The sequence below is a fragment of the Oncorhynchus masou genome, chromosome 28 (genome assembly GCF_036934945.1).
Source record: "Oncorhynchus masou masou isolate Uvic2021 chromosome 28, UVic_Omas_1.1, whole genome shotgun sequence".
Classification (NCBI taxonomy): Eukaryota; Metazoa; Chordata; class Actinopteri; order Salmoniformes; family Salmonidae; genus Oncorhynchus; species Oncorhynchus masou.
In genome coordinates, this window is record NC_088239.1 from 55924422 (window position 1) to 55951906 (window position 27485).

Below are 27485 nucleotides of genomic sequence, written 5' to 3' on the forward strand. Positions count from 1 at the left end.
TTTAAAAAGTCAAGATAACAAAGTGTCTCCCTACACTCAAACTAAAGCACCACCACTTGACTGAGACAAGGCAAACAGAACGTGCTTCTTGGATCTGACAAAATGTTTTAATAAATAAATAATAATAAAAATATAAAAAATAAAAATAAAAAAAATATATAAAATATATATATATATATATCAATATATATATATATCAAACTCCAGCATCTGTGCCACCCTCCCTGCAAACCTCTACAGGCTCCTCAGCCGTGATTACCCCAACGGTTGGCTGCTAGGCATGAACAAACTCACCTTTCATCAACACACGCAAACAAACACACACTGTTGTGGAGAAGCCTCCTACTCCCTTCCTCTCATTCCCTGTCCATCTTTCCCCCTCTCCTCGACTCTCTTCCCAATTCCTCTCCTCTGTTTCTCTTCCCCAAATAGGGCCTCCGTTACCTTCCTCTCATTGGTATCCCTTCTCGATCTCTTCTTCTCTGAAGAGATTACCAGTCTTCCCTCCTTTCCACTCTTTACTCCTCTGTGTCTCCTTACTTCCTCAGTCTCGACTCATCCTCTCGTCACAGTCTCTCTTCCTCTCCCCCCTTAGCTCCTCTGTTATCCTTAGCTGTGCTCCCCCTCTCCTCCTCCTCCCCTGACCAAGGCTCTCTGTGTGCGTTTCTCCTCCAAGCTGTGGTTCGTTATCATCTCCTGCTCAGGGGTAGCACAAGGTCCACCCAGCATTCCATTATGTTTCCTTGTAGTGGTTGGAGTTCTGTCCGCTGTGGAGGCTTGACTGTGTGAGTTCCCTCTGAAACAAGTGGCTGCGCTGCTCTCTCTCTGTTTCTTTTTCAATTTGTTGTTAGCATCGCCCTTTCCTTCCTGTCCGAATGGGGGGTGTTGATCGCAGGGTTGGGGCTGCCTGCTATTGGACTGAGCCCTGGTCAGAAAAAGAATGGTCCCTGGGGATTCTACAAGATTTAAAAAATGTGTTTTATTTATTTCACCTTTATTTAACCAGGTAGGCTAGTTGAGAACAAGTTCTCATTTACAACTGTGACCTGGCCAAGATACAGCAAAGCAGTGCGACACAAACAACAACACAGTTACACATAGAAAAAACAAACATGCAGTCAATAATACAATAGAAAAAGTCTGTATACAGTGTGTGAAAATGAGGTAGGATAAGGGAGGATAGGCCATAGTGGCAATATAGCAATTAAACACTGGAGTGATAGATGTGCAGAAGATGAGGGTGGAAGTAGAGATACTGGGGTGCAAAGGTGAAAAATATATCAAATAAATAACAGTATGGGGATGAGGTAGTTGGATGGGTTAGCACAGTGTGGAGAGAGGAATACGTAATGAGAGCACGTGTGTGTGTTTGTGTGTGCGCATGTTTGGATAAAGGGGTAGAGCGAAAGATTAGTGAAGTGGAAAGGACAGGCTGTGTCCAGGGTGAAAGGTCAGGAGTGAGTGGCCATGACCTGGACCTCCTGCTGGACATAGCAGACACAGAGTCTGGACATAGACCTCTCCTGAGACCACATACAGTGGGGCAAAAAAATATTTAGTCACCAATTGTGCAAGTTCTCCCACTTCAAAATATGAGAGAGGCCTGTAATTTTCATCATAGGTACACGTCAAGAATGACAGACAAAATGAGAAAAAAAATCCAGAAAATCACATTGTAGGTCCTGGAGTGGCCTAGCCAGTCTCCAGATCTCAACCCCATAGAAAATCTTTGGAGGGAGTTGAAAGTCTGTGTTGCCCAGCAACAGCCCCAAAACATCACTGCTCTAGAGGAGATCCGCATGGAGGAATGGGCCAAAATACCAGCAACAGTGTGTGAAAACCTTGTGAATACTTACAAGAAAGCGTTGGACCTCTGTCATTGCCAACAAAGGGTATATAACACAGTTTTGAGATAAACTTTTGTTATTGACCAAATACTTATTTTCCACCATAATTTGCAAATCAATTCATAAAAAATACTACAATGTGATTTTCTGGATTTTTTTTCTCATTGTGTCTGTCATTCTTGACGTGTACCTATGATGAAAATTACAGGCCTCTCTCATCTTTTTAAGTGGGAGAACTTGCACAATTGGGGGCTGACTAAATACTTTTTTGCCCCACTGTATTCCAGGACCGAGCAGTGTAGCTTCCACCTTGAAAACAAGTACTTCACTTCATCAAAGTATGTAAAGTGCTGAATCCCTTATTTCTCTCACAAGAAAACAATAAATACCTCAAGGTTATACTTTGTTTTCCTTTTCCCCACTACTTTTACGACCGCAAAGGAATTATTACCTTGTTTGCTCCGATCCCTTCCAGTCAAGAAAACACATGTTACCTAGCAAAACCTACCTCAGTACAAAGTATAGAAACAAAGTACTACACCGCTCATTCCTCTCAGAAAACATAAGGGGACACAACATCCCTTTTCCCTTTCTTTATATTAAAGTGATTAACACTCCCTCCACGTTCACTCTAGAAAACATAAAAATGTACTGCTCGACTAGGCTGTAACAGCATAATGTAAGATATAGCCATAACTGGCCTTTAGCAGAATCACAATAACATAAGTAGCCTCCTTGCCTGAACACTGTTCGATATAACTCCTTGGAGGCAACTGGAAACAAATCAAAGGCAAATCCGCTGTCAGATCTCTAGGGGAAAACACATAGGTACTGTAAGTGTTCTGTGCTAGTCACACCTAAATATATGCTTTCAACATTGATACAGTAAAAACAAAACAAAAAATTAAATCACTAATGTACAGACAAGACACAAATGTACAGACAAGACACAAATGCTGAAGACACAATCACAAGACATATGTTTCAAACAAATGACTTTGTTTCATAATTACAGCCTTCAAACCATAGACAATTGGTGGACAAAACAACCCTATAAGTAGGCTTAGCCTATGTGGTGACCACAACAAAACCCAGTTAGGGCTAGTATCACAGTCTGTCTGTTCCTTCACTTCTCACACCAAAGGCATTCGGACAGGAAGTAAACACTTGGAGGGAGAACACAGCCCAGCCCATTATTTTCCTCAGGACTTCCTGTGGGAAGTGGAGTCTCGTCAGTGTACAAGAGGCTGTGGGCAGGTCAAAGGTTTTTTAAATGAGGCGTTTCCACACGCAGGAGGCTCGGCACTGGACAATGGAACTTGTGATCACCTCACCCCGGATGAAAGAGATATCGAACAGAGCTCAACTAGATGCAGTGGTATATAACACGTCTAATAAAAACACTATTTTGCCACGGATGCAAACAAAGCCAAAACGATTCCAAGATATTCGGGTGGAAATAACAATGATCTTTAGGGCAATTCGACTTGAGTGGAATGACTTATTGTACAAAAACAAATCTAGTTTGGCGAGAATTTAACTACTAGCACCACAGGATGTACCTCTAAGCAACATCTCTCAGCTTGAAATGCAATCAAAGTTGTTTTCTGTTGGTATCAAAAGACAAAGAGGTTGTTAAAATACATAATTACACAAGCTTCAGACCTGATTTTATTATCTGTCTGTTCGTACAAAATGTAGTCTTCTCTACGAGGTTAGACTTTATGATTTGTAAATAAGACTAATAAAGATAAAAGCACATTCCAGAACAATAGCTGTGTTTAAACTAGGATTTATTTCAGTAGGTGGCAGAGGGGGATTTTTTTGTTAAATGACTGAGAAGGTCACATCTGAGGACAAAAAAAGACATTCTATTCCAAAATGCATGAAAATGTAATTATTCCTTTGACACTCATCGGAAAATCAAAGACAGTTTAATTTGTTCCCAATAATGTCACCAGCCAATTCTAAATTAACCACCAAAATAATTTAGCTAGTGTAACGTTACTGTATCTTATATAAAACAATGATGACCGACATCTACTAATAGGGTTGCGTCATAGTTGGGTTAGCTGACAACGTAACGAAAATGATGTGCGCGCTTCCATGGGGTAGAAGTCAGTGTGTTGTTGTGATTCTGGATGGACAAATTTCGAGCAAGATTGCCAAGAAATTGCCATGTGGGGATCATAAGTGGCTCGTTTAAGCTAATTTCATCTTGTTCTTGATATGTCTTGTTTTGACTGATTTCATGTCAATGCTAATATGGCTAACATTTGCTAGCTACCTAACCAACAACTGTAACGATGTATCAGTGAGACAACAAGTGCTCATTGTGCAAATGTATATGTTTTCAATAAACATTGAAGACGAAATACAGCTTTACATGTTGTCAACAATCTAAGCCAAACTGGTCTGCTTTGCCGCATAGTTGCGAACACATCGGTTTTGTTGCTAAACAACCAACCAGGCATTAGAGATAGTGTTAGAGGACGCAACGCTGTATCTGTTCCATTATGGCGTCAGTGAGAGCATGGGCAGCGTCATTGAGACCATCTCCATTTTGAAGTAGTCAATTCTTTCTTCTACTACTTTTATGAGTTGGTAAACAAACTGAAAGGGTGCATACTGCCACCTGGAGTGTGTTCTTTGAACAGATATAAAGCCAAGGTTGGTGATTTACTTCCAACCTGCAGTTATGGAATGTTTACTCAAGGGAATCATTTATTGACTGATCCCTCCTGATGACCTGGATAGAATTATGTGATCCTTCCTTAACCCATAGGAAGTCTCACCCAGTTGACTACTTCAAAATGGTGAAAGTCCTCAATTGGCGCTGCCCATACTAAAACTGGCTTTTGGACACTAGAGTTCTCCATCTATCTCAATGGGTTGGCTACCCTTCCAGGATTACAAGCTAGCTATACCTTGGACGTTTCTCTGACGATCTTTTGACAATCTGACGAAGATATGTAACTTGTTGTAACTTGTCACTCTGATCTTAAAAGCGCATCTCAGCAGAAATGTAAAAGCAAATGTTTTAATTTGTTATTTTTTGTGCTGGCAACAATCTAGAATTTTATTCAGCAGCAGTGGCAATAGCGCTGTGTCCGACCACAATTGTAGCGGCCCTCTTGGCTGCAGTGACAATTTTCAGTTTTAAAGCTAATTTCCGCCAATACACATTTTGCCAAGGCGTATTCCATATTGCTATGCTTTCTGAGAGACACAAACATTATAGCAAAATCAATTGGGGCACCATGCCATTTTATTTTAAATTGTCCCCGACTGTCTAGTTTTGATTAATATAGGGGAAACATTTGCAAATTTCAGTGTCTGCCCAAACATAGGCGTACGACCTTGAAAGGGGTTCTCGGGGTCTGCATGAGCAATCAACTCAACTTCTGCATGCTAGCTTGTTCGCGCTCCAAAAAAACAAACCACTAAAGGTATTGTTACAGAACCAGATCTGAAGGCTCACACACATTTTAAATACTTTATTTGAATCCATCAATCATATTTACAAAAAAAGGATCCAAACAATTCAAAGGTCCCTGTATGCACCTCCTTCTCCAAACAGCTAGGCTGCCCACGACAGCTGAAACAGAGCAGTACCTACCCAATTGCTTTGCCCTAGTTTTTGTCAGGTCCACAATCTGGAGGCAACGCACTGCAAGCCTGTGAACATGGCCGAGACAGCCAAATATCAGCCGTCAAATGAGCAACCCACTTGCAAAATAAGCACCTTCCCCTGGCCTAGCAACAACAATACCTGGTGTATTTGGCACACAGGAAAACACATCATCAACATCAAACCAGCTTTCCCTTACAAGAATGTTTATGCATGCGTGCTGATGGCAAGATCCCTGGCCTCACCTCGCTGGCTATAAGGTCAACAAGGCAGTCATGTCTAGCAATGTACAAATCCTTGTATGAACAGCAGCCATTTACAACATGGGCAATGGACTCCATTACATTTGACTCATCTAGAATAGAAAATGGATCATGCTTTGCAAGGACGTCAGAAGACAAAAATCAGTTAACCACCTAAAAGAGGAACTCAATTTAACCTTGCGCAATACCCTAGATGCAGTTGCACCCCTAAAAACTAAAAACATTTGTCATAAGAAACTAGATCCCTGGTATACAGAAAATACCCGAGCTCTGAAGCAAGCTTCCAGAAAATTGGAACGGAAATGGCGCCACACCAAACTGGAAGTCTTCCAACTAGCTTGTACCGTGCAGTATCGAAGAGCCTTCACTGCTGCTCGATCATCCTATTTTTCAAACTTAATTAAGGAAAATAAGAACAATCTGAAATGTATTTTTGATACTGTCGCAAAGCTAACTAAAAAGCAGCGTTCCCCAAGAGAGGATGGCTTTCACTTCAGCAGTAATAAATTCATGAACTTCTTTGAGGAAAAGATCATGATCATTAGAAAGCAAATTACGGACTCCTCTTTAAATCTGCGTATTCCTCCAAAGCTCAGTTGTCCTGAGTCTGCACAACTCTGACAGGACCTAGGATCAAGGGAGACACTCAAGTCTTTTAGTACTATATCTCTTGACACAATGATGAAAATAATCATTGCCTCAAAACCATCAAGCTGCATACTGGACCCTATTCCAACTAAACTACTGAAAGAGCTGCTTCCTGTGCGTCTCTTTATCCACCGGATGTGTACCAAACTCACTAAAAAAACCATAGACAATTGGTGGACAATTGCCTCTCTTGAAAAAGCCAAACTTTGACCCAGAAAATATAAAAAACTATATTGAATTCCATTCCTCTCAAAATGTTTAGAAAAAGCTGTTGCGCAGCAACTCACTGCCTTCCCAAAGACAAACAATGTATACGAAATGCTTCAGTCTGGTTTTAGACCCCATCATAGCACCGAGACTGCACTTGTGAAGATGGTAAATGACCTTTTAATGGCGTCAGACTGAGGCTCTGCATCTGTACTCGTGCTCCTAAACCTTAGTGCTGCTTTTGATACCATTGATCACCACATTCTTTTGGAGAGGTTGGAAACCAAATTGGTCTACGTGGACAAGTTCTGATCTGGTTTAGATCTTATCTGTCGGAAAGATATCAGTTTGTCTCTGTGAATGGTTTGTCCTCTGACAAATCAACTGTAAATTTCAGTGTTCCTCAAGGTTCCGTTTTAGGACCTCTACTGTTTTCACTATATATTTTACCTCTTGGGGATGTCATTCAAAAACATAATGTTAACTTTCACTGCTATACGGATCACAGCCGTACATTTCAATGAAACATGGTGAAGCCCCAAAATTGCCCTCGCTAGAAGCCTGTGTTTCAGACATAAGGAAGTGGATGGCTGCAAACTTTCTACTTTTAAACTCGGACAAAACAGAGATGCTTGTTCTAGGTCCCAAGAAACAAAGAGATCTTCTGTTGAATCTGACAATTCATCTTGATGGTTGTACAGTCGTGTCAAATATAACTGTGAAGGACCTTGGCATTACTCTGGACCCTGATCTCTCTTTTGACGAACATATCAAGACTGTTTCAAGGACAGCTTTTTTCCATCTATGTAAACATTGCAAAAATCAGAAACTTTCTGTCCCAAAATTTGGCAGAAAAATTAATTACTGCAAATGCTCTACTTTCCAGCTACCCAGATAAAGCACTAAATAAACTTCAGTTAGTGCTAAATACGGTTGCTAGAATCCTGACTAGAACCAAAAAATGTGATCATATTACTCCAGTGCTAGCCTCCCTACACTGGCTTCCCGTTAAGGCAAGGGCTGATTTCAAGGTTTTACTGCTAACCTACAAAGCATTACATGGGCTTTCTCCTACCTATCTTTCCAATTTGGTCCTGCCGTACATACCTACACGTACGCTACGGTCACAAGAAGCAGGCATCCTAATTGTCCCTAGAATTTCTAAGCAAACAGCTGGAGGCAGGGCTTTCTCCTATAGAGCTCCATTTTTATGGAATGGTCTGCATACCCATGTCAGAGACGCAGACTTGGTCTCAACCTTTAAATCTTTACTGAAGACTCATCTCTTCAGTAGGTCATATGATTGAGTGTAGTTTGGCCCAGGAGTGTAAAGGTGAACGGAAATGCTCTGGAGCAACGAACCGCCCTTGCTGTCTCTGCCTGGCCGGTTCCCCTCTATCCACTGGGATTCTCTGCCTCTAATGCTATTACAGGGGCTGAGTCACTGGCTTACTGGTGCTCTTCCATGCCGTCCCTCGGAGGGGTGCGTCACTTGAGTGAGTTGAGTCACTGACGTGATCTTCCTGTCTGGGTTGGCGCCCCCTCTTGGGTTGTGCCGTGGCGAAGATCTTTGTGGGCTATACTCGGCCTCGTCTCAGGATGGTAAGTTGGTGGTTGAAGATATCCCCCTAGTGGTGTGGGGGCTGTGCTTTGGCAAAGAGGGTGGGGTTATATCCTGCCTGTTTGGCCCTGTCTGGGGGTATCATCGGATGGGGCAACAGTGTCTCCTGACCCCTCCTGTCTCAGCCTCCAGTATTTATGCTGCAGTAGTTTGTGTGTCTGGGGGCTAGGGTCAGTCTGTTATATCTGGAGTACTTCTCCTGTCTTATCCGGTGTCCTGTGTGAATTTAAGTATGCTCCCTCTAATTCTCTCTCTCTCTCTCTCTCTCTTTCTCTTTCTTTCTTTCTCTGAGGACCTGAGCCCTAGGATCATGCCTCTGGACTACCGGGCATGATGACTCCTTGCTGTCCCCAATCCATCTGGCCGTGCTGCTGCTCCAGTTTCAACTGTTCTGCCTGTGGCTATGGAACACTGACCTGTTCGCTGGACGTGCTACCTGTCCCAGACCTGCTGATTTCAACTCTCTAGAAACAGCAGGAGCGGTAGAGACTCTTAATGATCGGCTATGAAACGCCAGCTGACATTTACTTCTGAGGTGCTGACTTGTTGTACCCTCAACAACTACTGTGATTATTATTATTTGACCATGCTGGTCATTTATGAACATTTGAACATCTTGGCCATGTTCTGTTATAATCTCCACCCGGCACAGCCAGAAGAGGACTGGCCACCCCACATAGCCTGGTTCCTCTCAAAGTTTCTTCCTAGGTTTTGACCTTTCTAGGGAGTTTTTCCTAGCCACCGTGCTTCTACACCTGCATTGCTTGCTGTTTGGGGTTTTAGGCTGGGTTTCTGTACAGCACTTTGAGATATCAGCTGATGTAAGAAAGGCTATATAAATACATTTGATTTAAAGGGTACCAGAGTGCTATACTCTATTTTGTTGGTAGAACTTGCAGCCTCGCCTTAACAGTAAAGGTGAGAATGTCCTCGCCAATGGCAGCATTCCGGTACATGGAAGTTTCCCCTGCCGCCTCAGGCCAGTGTTGCAGTAGCTGCATCTGTCTGATACCAAGGAGTGTTGTCCTGGATGTAGGACGAGATGTTCCATCATGGGTGACAGAAGCCTCCACAATAACACACACACACACACACACACACACACACACACACACACACACACACACACACACACACACACACTCTGCTCCATTACAGAGACTTATGCGCAGAGCTGTACCAAGAAAAAACATCATTATAGTATTCGTTTTTTTACTCTCCTGTTAATGTTCTCACTGAGTAGCTTTAGAGATTTTATCATTTCATTTCTATACATAGCCCAGTTTGTTTTGACTGGTGGAAAGAAAGAGAGGAGAGAAAGAGGGAGGAACGGAGAAAACAGGCTCAAATTTTGGTTTTGCAGCTTAATAGACTGAAAGGTGAATTATCTCCCTCTCCTCACTCTCAAGCCTCATTTCCAATTGTTAAATGCTCCAGGTCCATACCGCGGTCACTGTAATAACCATTTGAATAGCACAAAAAATAAATAACTGTACGAATGCCCAGCCGTCCCATTTTCAGTCAGCTATTTGTAATCTATTTATAAATGTTTTGACGGTTATTTCATTTTCATGACGTCTCCATCCATAACTTGCGGTTACAGGGTTATACAGTACTTGTGCAGCCCTAATTGGCAGTGGATCTACCCTCTCTCTCAGAGAGTAATGGAGTCAGAAAGTCCACGTGTGAGTGAGTATAGGAGATACAAAAGTTTGTGTGTTTCTGATTACAAAAGTGCATGTATGTGTGATTGTGTGTTTCTGAATGTGTGCCTATGTGAAAGTGTGGGAATTTGTAAATCTATAAGTGTCGGTGTGCGTGTGCACGTGCATAGAACACGTGTGTGTTCGTGCACATGAACATGCATGTTTTCATTAGTGTGTGTGTGATTCTCAGTGTTCCACTCTCTGGGGCCCTGGTACTTCACTCTAATTACCTGCTAAAGACCTAGAGAAGGGAGTTAATGAGGGCTCCCCCAGTAAATGAATGATTTCAATTAGGTACATTGAGGTAAGGGCCCCAGTCAGTCCTGCTGCTCCAGGATACTGCAACTTCAGACTGACATGGGTCATTAGTCAGGGGAAACCTTAGTTAACTTCCCTACTTTCAAACCTTATTCAAATACGTCACAGAAATACAGTAAGAGTCCTTCAGAGTAATTTAAAGTGGAATTGTTTGAGAAAGATGGAATTTAAATGAATTGGCTGAAATGTGTTAATGTAGTTTGTCAGAGTTAAACTAGTTATTAGTGGCAAGGAGTTGGTTAATGTGCAGATTTCTATGGCAGTCTTGAACCCTAAAGTTAAACTGATGACAAAGACAGAACAACAAGGACTAACCGTGTATCAAATCTTTATCAAACATAGTTAAAATAACTCTATGAACATTAATATACTGTATGACAAACAAATATATACTTAACAACCATAAAAATGCCTATGGCTGGTGTTCAGATGAAGCCTTACTTTGATAAGTAAGCGGTTCACTCTGGTAAATATTAAGTACAGAATATAAAATTATTGTCTCTTGATTCTCCTTTAAAATTGCATGGTGTCTCTTTCAAAGCGCTGGATTGACCACATTTTAGGAGCAGCTGCACTGGAAAAGCCTACAACAGGTTTTCCAGGACTAGCTAATAAACACTCCGGGCTTCAATAGAACACCTGTATCTTTCATCATATCTTTTGCTGATATTGGTCTTTAATGGTTGCTGTCGCTAGTTCGTTGACTGCTGTCGCTAGTTCGTTGGCTGCTGTCGCTAGTTCGTTGGCTGCTGTCGCTAGTTCGTTGGCTGCTGTCGCTAGTTCGTTGGCTGCTGTCGCTAGTTCGTTGGCTGCTGCCGCTAGTTCGTTGATTGCCTAAATAGCACACTACATGTTGAGGGCTCTTGCAGTTCAAGACCATGCCTTTCGGGCTTTGCAACGCACCAGCAGACTTTGAATGCCGATAATGGAGAAGATGCACTGCACACCGTCACAGAACTAGAACAGAGTCAGTGCTGGGTCTATGTCTGTACGAAGAAGGATGCCTTTGCTATCTGGGGTGGCTCTAGCCCTCCTTATCATAAGACTATGCCTATGGTGAGAGGGAATGGAGGATGAGAGCTATGAAGGAGAACCACTTAAGCAAGTAATTAGCAACAAGCACATGGCCATATCTGACTGAGCAGCACGGGAACATTATGCATGGAGCTCGAGCACTATCACCACGACGACACACCTCTGGTGCGCTGGCACTGGCTTTTTGCGTTTTTTCTGGCCAGTCACGTGAACCCTAAGGAAACAGTGATCTATACTAGAGGTCGACCGATTATGATTTTTCAACGCCGATACCGGTTATTGGAGGACCAAAAAAGCCAATACCGATTAAATCGGTCGATATTTTTTTATTTTTAATAATGACAATTACAACAATACTGAATGAACACTTATTTTAACATAATATAATACATCAATAAAATCAATTTAGCCTCAAGTAAATAATTAAACATGTTCAATTTGGTTAAAATAATGCCAAAACAAAGTGTTGGAGAAGAAAGTAAAAGTGCAATATGTGCTATGTAAGAAAACTAACGTTTCAGTTCCTTGCTCAGAACATGAGAACATATGAAAGCTGGTGGTTCCTTTTAACATGAGTCTTAAATATTCCCAGGTAAGACGTTTTAGGTTGTAGTTATTATATGAAGTGCTGTTTGAATGAATGTTTACGCGCCTGCTTCTGCCTACCACCACTCAGTCAGATACTTGTATGCTTGTATGCTCAGTCAGATTATATGCAACGCAGGACACGCTAGATAATATCTAGTTATATCATCAACCATGTGTAGTTAACTAGTGATTATGGTTGATTGTTTTTTATAAGATAAGTTTAATGCTTTAATGCTCTCCTTGTGGAGTGCTAGGACATTATTATTGGAAGTTAACTGTAAGGTTCGAAGATTGAATCCCGAGCTGACAAGGTGAAAATCTGTCATTCTGCCAATGAACAAGGCAGTTAACCCACCGGCCTTCATTGAAAATAAGAATGTGTTCTTAACTGACTTGCCTAGTTAAATAAAGGTATATATATATATATAACTGTATATATATATATATATATATATATATATATATATTTTTTTTTTTTTTTTTTTTTTTTTTCATCGGCAAATCAGAGTCCGAAATACCGATTCCCGATTGTTATGAAAACTTGAAATCGGCCCAAATTAATCGGTCGTCCTCTAATCTATACCCACTGTATATGTTCCGTATAAAGCAGTGGTGGAGACCATGCTCTCTCTTTCTCTCCATGTACACGAATGGATTTGATGCATAGCACAAATAACCCCTGACTATTTCTGTGTGATGGATGACGTATCTCCACATACAGCCCTTTGATGTTTGTACAGAGTAGGAAAATATTAGCATGAAACAACCTCTGTTATCAAGGCTACCAGGGAGAAACAGAGCTCATTAAACTACTGTTAATAAAAACAGCCTGTTATAAGGTTACTGATACCTTGGTCAAATATATAGGCCAAGAGCAGGAGGGTAGTTCTCCAGAAACAAGGTTGGCGAGCCTGGCCTAGAGACTGAACACTAAAGTCTTTCACTATGCAGACTATTCCACAAGGGAACATAAAACCACAACACCTACTATCAATGATTAATTGTATTGTTTTTATTGTACCTTTATTTAACTAGGCAAGTCAGTTAAGAACAAATTCTTATTTACAATGACGGCCTACCCCGGCCAAACTCTCCCCTAATCCGGACAACGCTGGGCCCAAATGTGCGCCGCCCTATACGCCACTCGGGATCCTAACATTATGTGGGTCTAGTTCATAAAGTTATTAAACTAACTTTCATCAAAATGTAGATGAAAATGTCTTGTTTAGCAAGTAGCCTATCACTGTCACTTGAACAATAAACGCCAGAGAAGGCGACTGTTGAATTATAGCACTCAATGTTGTCTCAATCAATATGCTCCCTCACTTCCCATAATGAATTCAGAAATGTAACAACTTCATAAATATGTGACAGGATATTTGAAAGAGACCAAGTATACAGAGGGGACCCATAATTAAATAAAATTAAAAAGTGCCAGGGTAATTCATTCCTGCACTGGGTCATTGTTCTGGTTTACTCTACCTACCAGGAGAAGCTCATAAATTCTACCTGCAGCCCCTGCTTCTCTCTTGTTTTCAGTTAGCGGAGTTAGAAGACCAATTCAGAGGGGCCGGAAATCAAGGTTGCGTACCAACCGGTGGAGGCACAGAGCGTACGTTCGTGCAGCCTTCGTGTCCGGTGTGATGTCGTCTCTTCCAAATCCTCCCCGCATCGATCGAGTGCCTCGACCGTCGTTTATGATGCTCTACGCTCCACTGTAGTACATCAGCGGCACAAACGATGACTGAATGCTACATTTACAATACTATGGCTGTTAAGTCACTGATAGATCCAGTCTGCTTTCCCTCACTATAAATTGAAGGTAAAGGGCTTCTAAAACATCTGCCCAGACAATATATGTTTTTCTAGTTGATGTGAGGGTAGTGAAAAAATAAAACGACATGGGAGACGGGCTGTCTTTGATGGTCTAAGTACAGTTCATCTGATAAGGAAGCGTGTGCTTTCCCTGTTTAGGTTCAGAGTATGCGCTCGTGCATGCAGGAATGTGATTTTCTGAAGATCCTAGTTTGGAAAAGGCCAGCGTTGTGTTTGAATTGGCTGGTGGTTCTGGGGAATCGCCTAAGGCCCTGAACATTGCTTTACCAGAGCTGCAGGGTTAGTGACTGAACATTGCTTGACCAGAGCTGCAGGGTTAGTGACTGAACATTGCTTTACCAGAGCTGCAGGTTTGAAACTGAACATTGCTTTACCAGAGCTGCAGGGTTAGTAACTGAACATGTCCTTACCAGAGCTGCAGGGTTAGTGACTGAACATGTCCTTACCAGAGCTGCAGGGTTAGTGACTGAACATTGCTTTACCAGAGCTGCAGGGTTAGTGACTGAACATTGCTTTACCAGAGCTGCAGGGTTAGTGACTGAACATTGCTTTACCAGAGCTGCAGGTTTGAAACTGAACATTGAACATTGTAACTTTACCAGAGCTGCAGGGTTAGTGACTGAACATGTCCTTACCAGAGCTGCAGGGTTAGTGACTGAACATTGCTTTACCAGAGCTGCAGGGTTAGTGACTGAACATTGCTTTACCAGAGCTGCAGGGTTAGTGACTGAACATTGCTTTACCAGAGCTGCAGGGTTAGTGACTGAACATTGCTTTACCAGAGCTGCAGGGTTAGTGACTGAACATTGCTTAACCAGAGCTGCAGGGTTAGTGACTGAACATTGCTTTACCAGAGCTGCAGGGTTAGTGACTGAACATTGCTTTACCAGAGCTGCAGGGTTAGTGACTGAACATTGCTTTACCAGAGCTGCAGGGTAAGTCAGGGGAAGAAGTAAAAGTGTCAACACATTCATGTATAATGTTCTCTCTAGCCCCTGCTCTGTCCCTAAAGAGCTCGAACACACATTGTTGGTTACGAAAACTGAACTCTGTCTACTCACTCTCTCTCCCCCGCTCACCCTATCTTGCCATTGAAATTGGCTGCAGGCAAGGCATGACAAAGTATCCATAGGATTGAAACGTACCTACAGTGCCAATAGAAAGTCTACACCTTCTTTGGATTTCTTCTAAATGTTATTGTGTTACAGAGTGGGATTAAAATGGATTTGTCATTTGTTGTCAACCATCTACACAAAATACTATTGTCAAAGTGACATTATTTGAAAGATTCATGAAAAATAACACTAATATGCCTTGATTAGATGAGTTAATATATGTTAGAAACACTTTTGGCAGCAATCACAGCTGCAAATCTTCATGGATAAGTCACATGATAGGTTTGCACACCTGTATTATGAAATAATTTACCCATTATTCTTTTCAAAATTCCTCAAGGTGTTAGGGGTCGTGGCTAGACAGCAATAGATTTTCAAGCAGATTTAAGTAAAAACTGTAACTTGGCCACTCAGGAACATTCAATGTTGTCTTGGTAAGCAACTCCAGTGTAGATTTGGCTTTGTTTTTGTAGGTTATTTTCCCAGTGAAACGTGAATTCCTCTCCCAGTGTCTGGTGTAAAGCAGACTGAAGCAGGTTTACCTCTAGGATTTTGCTTGTGCTTAGCCGCATCCTATTTATTTGAAATCCTGAAAAGCTCCCCAGTCTTTGCCGATGTCAAGCATAACCACACCGTGATGCAGCCACCACCATACTTGAAAATAAGGCAATTACACAGTGATGTGATGGGTTGTGTTTAACCCAAACATAAGGCTTTGAATTTAAGCTACATTTTTGCTGTGCTATTTTTTGCAGTATTACTTTAGTGCCTTCAGAAAGTATTCACATCCCTTGCCTTTTTCACCATTTTGTTGTGTTACAGCCTGAATTTAAAAAGGATTACATTTAGATTTTGTGTCACTGCCCTACACAATTAATTAAAAATGTAAACTTGAGTCATTATTCAACCCCTTTGTTATGGCAAGACAAAATAAAGTTCAGGAGTAAAAATGTGCTTAACAATGTGCTTAATAAGTCATATAATAAGTTGCATGGACTCACTCTGTGTGCAATAGTGTTTACCATGAATTTTAACTTTAATGACTACCTCATCTCTGTACCCCACATATACAATTATCTGTAAGGTCCCTCAGTCAAGCAGTGAATTTCAAACACAGAATCAAAACACAAAGACCAGGGAGGCATGCCAATGCCTCGCAAAGAAGGGCACCTATTGGTAGATGGGTAAACGTTGAGCATGGTGAAGTTATTCATTACACTTTGGATGGTGTATCAATCCACCCAGTCATTACAAAGATACAGGCATCCTTCCTAACTCAGCTGCCAGAGAGGAAGGAAACCACACAGGGATTTCATCATGAGGACAATGGTGACTTTAAAACAGTTAGAGTTAATGGCTGTGATAGGAGAAAACTGAGGATGGATCAACATTGTAGTTCCTCCACAATACTAACCTAAATGACAGAGTAAACAGACAGAAGCCTGTACCGAATAAAAATATTCTAACACATCCTGTTTGCAATTAGGCACTAAAGTAAAGCTGAAAATATGGCAAAGTGATAAACTTTATGTCCTGAATACAAAGCATTATGTTTGGGGCAAACCAAACATAACATCACTGAGTACCGCTCTTCATATTTTGAAGTATGGTGATGGCTACATCAACGTTATGGGCATGCTTGTCATCGGAAAGGACTAGGGAGAAAGACTCACAGCTGTAATCGCTGCCAAAGGCGATGCTAACATGTATCGACTCAGGGGTGTGAATACTTACACTACCGTTCAAAAGTTTGGGGTCACTTAGAAATGTCCTTGTTTTTGAAAGAAAAGCACATTTTTCATCCATTAAAATAACATCAAATTGATCAGAAATACAGTGTAGACACTGTTAATAGTCGCTCTGGATAAGAGCGTCTGCCAAATGACTTAAATGTAAATGTTAATGTTGTAAATGACTATTGGCTGATTTTTAATGGAATATCTACAGAGGCCCATTATCAGCAACCATCACTGCTGTGTTCCAATGGCACGTTGTGTTAGCTAATCCAAGTTTCATTTTACAAGACTAATTGATCATAAGCAATAAAACTGGCCTTCTTTAGACTAGTTGAGTATCTGGAGCATCAGCATGTGTGGGTTCGATTACAGGCTCAAAATGGCCAGAAACAAAGACCTTTCTTCTGAAACTTGTCAGTCTATTCTTGTTCTGAGAAATGAAGTCTATTCAGTGCGAGAACAAGGGGAACAACTACTTCAAGGTCTCAGAGCGAGTGACGTCACCGATTGAAACGATATTAGCGCGCACCTCGCTAACTAGCTAGCCATTTTACATCGGTTACACCAGCCTAATCTCGGGAGTTGATAGGCTTGAAGTCATAAACAGCTCAATGCTTGAAGCACAGCGAAGAGCTGCTGGCAAACACACAAAAGTGCTGTTTGAATGAATGCTTACGAGCCTGCTGCTGCCTTCCACCACTTAGTCAGACTGCTCTATCAAATATCAAATCATAGACTTAATTATAACATAATAACAGACAGAAATACGAGCCTTAGGTCATTAATATGGTAAAATCCGGAAACTATAATTTCAAAACAAAACATTTATCCTTTCAGTGAAATACGGAACCTAACGGGTGGCATCCCTATGTCTACATATTTATGTTACATTGCACAACCTTCAATGTTATGTCATAATTATGTACAATTCTAGCAAATTAATTACGGTCTTTGTTCGGAAGAAATGGTCTTCACACAGTTCGCAAACGAGCCAGGCGGCCCAAACTGCTGCATATACCCTGACTACTTTTTTATTTTATTTTACCTTTATTTAACCAGGCAAGTCAGTTAAGAACAAATTCTTATTTTCAATGACGGCCTGGGAACAGTGGGTTAACTGCCTGTTCAGGGGCAGAACGACAGATTTGTACCTTGTCAGCTCGGGGGTTTGAACTCGCAACCTTCCGGTTACTAGTCCAACGCTCTAACCACTAGGCTACCCTTTGCAAAGAATGCAAGAGAAGTGACACAATTTCCCTATTTAAAAGAAATGTATGTTAGCAGGCAATACTAACTAAATACGCAGGTTTAAAAATATATACTTGTGTATTGATTTCAAGAAAGGCATTGATGCTTATGGTTAGGTACACATTGGTGCAACGACAGTGCTTTTTTCACAAATGCGCTTGTTAAATCATCACCTGTGCTAGCTAATGCTAGCTAGCAACTTACCTTGGCTTCTTGCTGCACTCGCGTAACAGGGAGTCAGCCTGCCACTCAGGCTCCCTGTGGAGTGCAATGTAATCGGCCACAATCGGTGTCCAAAAATGCCGTTTATCGATTGTTATGAAAACTTGAAATCGGCCCTAATTAAATCGGCCATTCTGATTAAATCGGCCGACTTCTCCTCGTAATTTAACAATTTAATTTGCATGAAAGGCCACATTTCCGAAGGCATTTCTGCCAGAAAACACATTTTGATTAAAAAAATGTTTGCATTCAAATGCCTTTCCTGGGAGATTTAACCGTTCTCATCTGTGGACGATGTGAGGGTAGAAGGGAAAGGGGCCATGAAGACCTTGAAACTGAAAGAAACACTTCTGTCGAAGACCTTACACTAACAGTCAGAGCTTGCTTACTATCCCTCTCGAAAGCCCATGGAAAACAAACAGCTTGTCAGAAGGACAGGAGTCAGAAGGAGTCAGAAGGACAGAGACAGAGAAAAACAGGGAGCGAGTGCTGATTTGGAAGCTATCTGGTCTTCTATTTTCACTGTGGGAGCGTAACATACCCGACCCCTTCTCCTCCTGCCTTTTGAGAGGTATTTCGCCTGAACCTAACTCTCTCCCACCTGGATTTAATATGCTGCAAGCAGGGGGGACTGCGGGGAGAGAGAAAGGGGTAGAGGACTAGCCCAGATGAGTCTCAGCCATGAGCTGGAGGGGCACAAGTGTTTACAGAGGGACGAAAGACAGACAGCTCTGACTGAAACCTTCCAGAAATGACAGCCAACTCGCTTGGGTTATAAGAAAGGAGTCCTACTTCTTGGCCAAACCTTGAAATGACCTAGAAATGGGTGACAAGAGAATTTCACAGAAACCCTAACGATACTAGTAACCACTTCCAAACCAAACCTTTAAGACAAAGTAAGAGAAAACTCAGATCCAACCCTTTTCAAATTAACAACTACCTCTTACACAGTGGACCTGAAAGACCTAAGAGGCAAGCCTCCAAGCAAGACATTAGACAGTTTTGATGTGGCCAGTAGACAGTTTTGATGTGGCCACTTGTACAGAAATGTGCAGTCTTACCTCGCCCCCTTCGATCCCCAATTTTCCGACTGTTCCGGAAGAGTTCATGACTTCCCAAACTCTCAAAAGATATTAAGATTCCAGAGCTCTCTCTCCCGACAGAAATGCGATGAAAGAAGAACGCAGTCCCTTAGTCCCTTGTCTTCAGTTGCATGTAGTCTCCAGTGCCGCTGGCTGCTGTGGCAAACCACCTTCATTCAGAAAAATCCCTCACTGTGATCAGAATGAACACACACGCACGCATACACGCAAATACCAAAAGGTGGAGGTAAATACACATACACAAACCCGCTCGCGTTCAGAAGTGCACAGTCACACACACCGGCACATGTTCCATGATCCGTTATCAGTTAAGTCATTAGCGCTCCTGCTGCCCCTCAGGAGAACCGTTCCCGAGTGTAACCAAGGAAAACTGATGGAGTCTCTCTTGGCTGGCTCGCCTTTTCCCTGCCGCTCCCCCGTCATCTCCACGCGCTGCCGCCACCCGGGGCCAGGCTCAGTGCGTCTGTGTGTGTGTGTAGCGGGCAGCGTTCCCCAGTGTGTTATCGTCTCTGCTGCTCGACTGTCTGTCGGATTCCAGTCTACGAGCAGTTGTTCCTCCTTATCCCCCTCTCCCCTTGTTCTCTCCACCTCCTCTCTTCAATATGGATTCAAGTTTTAGCAGCACCCCCCTCTCATTCCTTCAGTCGGTCTGTGCCACTCCCAGACCTCTCTCTCTCTGAAACTCAGACAAGCACTCACACCAAAGAGTGCCGCGGCACTAATGGTATGTTCAACAGAGTGCATGCTCTCTCCCTCTCTCCCTCCCTCCCTGAGCTCTAGAAATGGCAGCATTCCAGAACTTTCCCTCATCTCCACTCTTGGAGGATGTTAAAGCAATTAAAGTGCACTTCTAGCATTGTGGCTCCTCTCGTAGACTTAATTATAGTGTGTAGGGTACGCTAATAGACCAGTTCATTAGCAGCCCATTCAGGCCTCATTAAATATGAACAGATTGGAGCACTTCATTAATATATTGATGACGAGTGTTTAGAGCAACCAGTAATGAACGTTTGACTACATGGATCAACGCAATATTTGTTAGCCGATAATCCTAGCTAATTCAGATAGGTTAGATTATGTTGGTAATGGGAAAGCCAGTCACATAAGGATTTGAAAAAAAAATGGGTAGTATGACCACCTCTTGCTCGGCACTTTGAATGGAACATAGAATAAACCGCTCCCCCTATTGATATTGGCTTGATTTTTGATATGACATGTTGAGATGTGACCGGAAGCCACATTAGGGGAACGACCAAGGTGTCAAGGAGACCACATAGCAAAGTAGCATATGCACACACACAAAGATGTGGATGGACACAACAACACAAGCAGCTATTTCAGACATGCTCACACACACACACACACACACACACACACACACACACACACACACACACACACACACACACACACACACACACTCAGCAAAAAAAGAAACATCCCTTTTTCAGGACCCTGTCTTTCAAAGATAATTCCAAATAACTTGTAAAGGGTTTAAACACTGTTTCCCATGCTTGATCAATGAATCATAAACAATTCATGAACATGCACCTGTGGAGCTTACAGACGGCGATTAAGGTCACAGTTATTCAAACTTAGGTCACTAAAGAGGCCTTTCTACAGACTCTGAAAAACACCAAAAGAAAGATCAGGATCCCTGCTCATCTGTGCAAATGTGCCTTAGGCATGCTGCAAGGCGGCATGAGGATTGCAGATGTGGCCAGGGCAATAAATTGCAATGTCCGTACTGTGAGACACCTAAGACAGCACTACAGGGAGACAGGACGGACAGCTGATCTTCCTCACGGTGGCAGACCACGTGTAACAACACCTGCACAGGATCAGTACATCCGAACATCACACGTGCGAGACAGGTACAGGACGGCAAAAACAACTGCCCGAGTTACACCAGGAACGCACAATCCCTCCATTAGTGCTCAGACTGTCCACAACAGGCTGAGAGAGGCTGGAAGGCAGGTCCTCACCAGACATCACTGGCAACAACGTCGCCTATGGGCACAAACCCACCGTCGCTGAACCAGACAGGACTGGCAGAAAGTGCTCTTCACTGATGAGTTGCGGTTTTGTCTCACCAGGGGTGATGGTCGGATTTGCGTTATCGTCAAAGGAATGAGTGTTACACCGAGGCCTGTACTCGCGGCAGGGATCGATTTGGAGGTGGAGGATCCGTCATGGTCTGGGGCGGTATGTCACATCATCGGACAGAGCTTGTTGTCATGGCAGGGAATCTCAACGCTGTGCGTTACAGGGAAGAAATCCTCCTCCCTCATGTGGTACCCTTCCCGCAGGCTCATCCTGACATGAACCTCCAGCATGACAATGCCACCAACCATACTGCTCATTCTGTGCTTGACAGGAATGTCAGTGTTCTGCCATGGCCAGCGAAGACCCCGGATGTCAATCCCATTGAGCACGTCTGGGACCTGTTGGATCGGAGGGGGAGGGCTAGGGCCATTCCCCCCAGAAATGTCCGGGAACTTGCAGGTGCCTTGGTGAAAGAGTGGGGTAACGTCTCACAGAAAGAACTGGCAAATCTGGTGCAGTCCATGAGGAGGAGATGCACTGCAGTACTTAATGCAGCTGGTGGCCACACCAGATACTGACTGTTACTTTGATTTTGACCCCCCCTTTCTTCAGTTACATATTATTCCATTTCTGTTAGTCACATTTCTGTAGAACTTGTTCAGTTTATGTTTATGTTATCTTGTTATGTTCATACAAATATTTACACCTGTTAAGTTTTTTGAAAATAAGCACAATTGACAGTGAGAGGACATTTCATTTAGAAGGGGTGTTTCAGCGTTTGGGTGATCCTGACCTTTAAGCTCAGCTACAAATCATGCTGCTCCCCAAGCTGGACACTGCTCATCAGAATGCAAACACACAAAGAGCAGAATAAAGAGGGGAAACGCACACAGTCAGGCACCTGCTGGCATATGCCCCTAATTAGAAGTCTGCCTTACTTGCCATGCAAATTGGAACATGTAAACTCACAATGCCCTGACCACTGAATTCACATTCAATAGTAAGGCTTCAAGGCAAGCGAGTCGTAATACTTCAGCCTAACACCCTATAGCCCAAGGCTCCCCCTAGATTCATCCAAAATTAATATTTAATTGTAAATGTAATTAATTCCCACCCTAATGTCTTCTCTCATCCATTTCACTAGGGGGTAAAAAGAAATATATTAAAAGAACTGTGCTGAAACAAGTTCAACTACCATTCCCAGTTGATATTCTAAGAGAACAATATTACAATAAATTTAAAAGAATTCTAACAGCAGGAAACAGTTGAGAAGATGAGAGCCGTAGCAGGAGACAAAAAGTTGTAATTTTCTGACTCTGCACTCAGAGTAGTATATCAGAGGTGCTGCTGGGCTACGTTTAGACAGTACTGCTCTGGCCTTGCAAAAACACCTGCATGCATCATTTATGAAGCTGGACTTACGGTACATTGGGAGCTGGTTCACTTTCTAATTGAGTGACTCAAAGAAATGGAATGGAGCAGGAAGTCTAGTCGGTCTTCCTCTCTCCCTGACCAGTGAAAATGAAACGAGAACAATGATATGGAGAATAGACCCCTTCTTTTTTCTAAGAGGTTTACTAGGCAGATAGAAAAGTAATTAGATAGCAAGATAAAAAAAATAATCTGGCTGTTACTAGTAGTGGAAGAAAGCTCAAATAACCATCACTATACAACAAGGAAATAAAATCTCCCAGATCAATGTAAAGTAGTACAGCACGGCATACATGTACACATATCATACTGCTATAGACTGAAATACACATTAATATAAAATAACATAGGCCTCAATAGAAAGTGATTCTCCAAACAGACTAAAATGAGAGGCATCCCTGAAGATCAACAGCATGTTTCCTATCAAATCCACACAACAGTCTAAAACGTCCAACAATCTCACCCACATAGATATCCAAGTCCCAACAGTTACCCTTTGCAGTGGTCTCTGGTCTCGAGCTACGTCCACTCCAACCTGGCAAATCAGCTCTAGGCTATAGGGCCGGCACGGCCTAAAGCGACTTTCCCCACAGAAATACCACCCATCTCTTTCATCCTGCCCAGCCTTGCTTACCTCATCACCAACGTACCGTCCTCTCAACAGCCCTCCAACATCAACATGTTAGTCCAAAAGAGCTATATAAAAAGACAAGCTAGGCTAACACATTACGGCTAACACCTAACACGACCAACACAGAGCTAGGAGGACACAGTGACTGTGCATTGCAGTGGTGCTGGCTGGGAGGATGTATCAGGAGACTCGATTATGCTTTTCTGGGCACTTTTCCAAGGGGGAGAGAAAAGAGGAGTGGCACAGGGAAAGGGACAGTGTCAGTGCCACAGTGAAACCCAGCTTGACTGTGTGTGAAATCAAATCTGCTGTGGGGCAGATAGCGATAGAGCTATCCTAGCTAGCACACAGAGGGGCTATGTATTGAGGGCATATATAGCAGCTAGCCTAGCACACAGGGGGGCTATGGGTTGAGGGCAGATAGCGATAGAGTTAGCCTAGCTAGCACACAGGGGGGCTATGGGTTTAGCGCTAGCCAAAGTTACAGACGCTAATCCAAACAGTGGCAGCTCGCCCCCAAAGAGGGAGGACTGGCTCACGGCCAGCCTGGTGGTGTCATTCTTTCTCTACCTGCTGAGTGAAAGGCCTTTAATCACATTGTCTGATCTATAGAAAAACAACTCCCACCAAAGCAGGAAATAGGCATAATACTGTTATAAGACTGACATAACACCTGTCACAACTGGTTATGACATCCTCAACTGGTCACAACGATTAATTGTGCAATTTTGACCAGCAGTTAGGCACAAATTGGGCGGGGCTAAATCTATGGGATGCGGCATGGAGAGAGAGGACTCAAGTAGTGAAATAAACTATACAAATGGACGTTACACACGGCTATCACATTTAACAAACCAAACATTCAAATACCGCTATAGAAAGTAAAGTACAAACCCAAAATTGTCTGTGCATCAATACCGGTATATCATAAATACGGTTTACCGCCCAGCCCTAAGGCCCATTGTTGTGCCATTCATTCGCAGCAATACCCTCAAACTTCAGCATGATAATGCATGGTGCCATGTCGCAAGGACCTGTACACTATTCCTGGAAGCTGAAAATGTCCCAGTTCTTCCACGGCCTGAATACTCACAAGACATGTCACCCATTGAGCATGTTTGGGATGCTCTGGATCGACGTGTACAACAGTGTGTTCCAGTTCCCACCAATATCCAGCAACTTTGCAGAGCCATTGAAGAGGAGTGAGACAACATTCCACAATTAACAGCCTGATCAACTTTATGCGAAGGAGATGTGTTGCGCTGCATGAGGCAAATGGTGGTCACACCAGACACCGACTAGTTTTCTGATCCACACTACTACCTTTTTTTTTGCAAAGGTACTTGTGACCAACATATGCATACCTGTAATCCCAGTCATGTGAAATCCATAGATTAGAGCCTAATGAATTTACTTAAATTGACTTGATTTATTTCTATGAACTGTAACTCCGTAAAAGCGCTGAAATTGTTGCATGTTGCGTTTATATTTTTGTTCATTGTATATTGGTGCCATTTAGTAGCCTTTGTGTGTCTAGATTCATACTGGTTAAGCTATGTAGAAACCTAGGCTATGCTCTTTCGTTTTTTGTTTTTTTTAACCTTTATTTAACCTTTATTTAACCTTTATTTAACCAGGCAAGTCAGTTAAGAACAAATTCTTATTTTCAATGACAGCCTAGGAACAGTGGGTTAACTGCCTGTTCAAGGGCAGAATGACAGATTTGCACCTTGTCAGCTCGGGGGTTTGAACTTGCAACCTTCCAGTTACTAGTCCAACGCTCTAACCACTAGGCTACCCTGCCGCCCCGGTTAGGCTCTTTGGGAGCACGGTAATTAATGGGGGAGCAGGCTTTGCAAGACCAGGAGCCAAACTAGCTCACAACTTACAATACACAGGTCATGAACCAAGGCTGGAGTGGTAAAGGGATAGCCTGCTATGTGTAAGTGTTGTGTGTACCTCCAGAGGCAGAAGAAGAAGCAGAAGGCTCTGTCTGGATGCACATTCCTTTCTGGATCACTCCCTTGGTGACTGTGTGTACATCGTCCACCTCTTCCTTCTCTACCTACCACTCTTTCTCCCATTCCTCTGTGTCTTCCTTCCCCTCTTCCATGAACATGTGGTGCGACGGCTCGGCTGCATCTACATCCTCTCAGCAGGACTGCTTCCTCCTTTCCTCTCTTCTCTCATCCTCTTCCTCCAAACATCACTCACTTCTCTTCCTCTGGTGAAACACTGTTCCCTCATAAGCTACTGCAATATTGAAGAGAGCGACATGTGCTGGCTCATTTTGTCAAAATAAAATGTCCTCCTCCCTAAATCCATCAGATACTGCATGCATCTGTTAACCTTTTTACAGTCATGGGAATTGGCCTATATCAACTGGGCTAAAATGAAATGTTTCTTACAGAATAAATATGAAAAGCATATGCATAACCATGGTAGCAATTGAAAGGGAACATTTTGGAGAATATGGGGAAATTATTAGACCAAAGGTGAGGACACATCATTTCACCTGACAAGACTGAATCTAAAAAAGAAACAATTGATGTGATGTTAATTTTATATTTACAGTACTTTCGCAGCATTTGTTTATAACGAAATCTGAACATACTCTGGATACAATTAGTAACATGATAAGAGTATTCCTGGAGAAAATGGGATAGGTACAACATAAGACAAAAAAAATATACAAGTTTGAGTGAGAGGACTAACTGGTGTCTCCAATTGGCCAATACACCTCTCCAAAGTGTGCACAGTTCCTAAGTCATTTCAATGCACTTTTATGACTCAAAGAAGTCTTCAACTCTTGTAGTTGTTTTGTTCGCAATCCAAAAACAGTCCATTCTAAATCACAATCTGGGTCAGATCCTAATTCTGGTGAACATAGAAAGGAGGTATGAGTGCATACAAGAACGTCTGCCATGGCAAATGTTCTTCACAATAGACAAACATAGTGCTCAAGTTCAGAATGTCTCTCCTGTGAGAAGAATGTCAAAACCTGTGACGCGCAGAGCCTGAGCGCTGATGTCATGTAAAGCATGTTACTGTACAACCATTGTTTATCAGTGCCCACATCTGCCATTTTCAACCCGTGTATACAGGTACGAGTGTAAAGGGCTAATTAACAGATATTGATTTAGCTTTTTGCTGTCTTGAAAATAGGCTATCTATTAGGATTACTTTGCTCTATTTTGGGGCTTGGCTGAGAACCTGGTGTCATATCATAGGGGGATTTCATACTGAGACACCAGATGGAGAACAGCAGTGAGAAAGATACAGCCAGCTCTGCACTTCTGCTACGGACAAAACCTCACCATCCACACCAGTGGATATATTACACATGCTGAAAGAGAAACTGCTATATAGGTCAATATAGGCTACTGTATGTGGCATGGAATCAAGATCATACAAAAGTCTCTACAAAAGAGACATCTCTGACTATGGATAGCCTAGATCAGTCCGTATGGGTACAACTTGTGGCATTAGCTTACCATACATCATGTTGTAAAGTAGTAGAGCATAATTACAGCACAGCATTACAGAGCAAACATCACTTTCCAAACCTATTCCAGTGTTTGTAGAGTTAATATTGAATCATGTGTTAATGCTTTGACCACACTATGAGATTGAAACCCCAAGCCAACCCTGGTAACAACAGTTAAATAGATAAAACATTTATCTCACTTTCCAAGGTCAATAATCAAGTGTCAAGTCATCAACCATTTGACTCAAGGAATCTTGATTTCCAAGGCCAATCTCTGGTTGCATAAAGATAAAGTGAACTACTTGAGCATTCAGAAAACTACCATCGACTAAGGTAAACGTGGCTGAATGCAGTGGGTCATCGGATGAGAGCTCTTAGGATAATGAGCCCGATAATGAGAAGGCAATAAACTGTGTGTCGGTGTGTGTGTGTCAGGCATGAATCATGGGTGTGATCAGAGGGTAATCCAGCAGTGCTGATGAGATCACACTTAACCACACACACACACACCAATGTGAGCATGTAGGCATGAATCATGCCTGCACTCACAGAGAACATGTACAATGCCTTCAGAAAGTATTGACACCCCTTGACTTTTTCCACATTTTCTTGTGCTACAGCCTGAATTTTAAATGGAGTCAATAATTATTTTGGTCACTGGCCTACACACAATAACCCATAATGTCAAAGTGTAACTATGTTTTCAGAAATGTTTACAAATTAATTAAAAAAATTAAAAGATGAAATGTCATGAGTCAATAAGTAT

The 27485-nt window shown here is 42.4% G+C and overlaps 1 protein-coding gene across 4 annotated transcripts in view; it reads right to left on the reverse strand.

The window, feature by feature from the left end:
• LOC135517938 (colorectal mutant cancer protein) overlaps nt 1-27485 on the reverse strand; it is a 117840-nt gene that overhangs the window by 76074 nt on the left and 14281 nt on the right. Inside the window, exon 1 of one of the 4 annotated variants that reach the window (XM_064942674.1) lies at nt 19083-19824. The exons of the other annotated variants lie outside the window; for them this stretch is intronic. Coding sequence (XP_064798746.1) covers nt 19083-19130 — 48 coding nt within the window. The 5' untranslated portion in view covers nt 19131-19824. Of the gene's footprint in view, nt 1-19082; nt 19825-27485 lie in introns of those variants that run through there. 4 annotated transcript variants of the gene reach the window in all.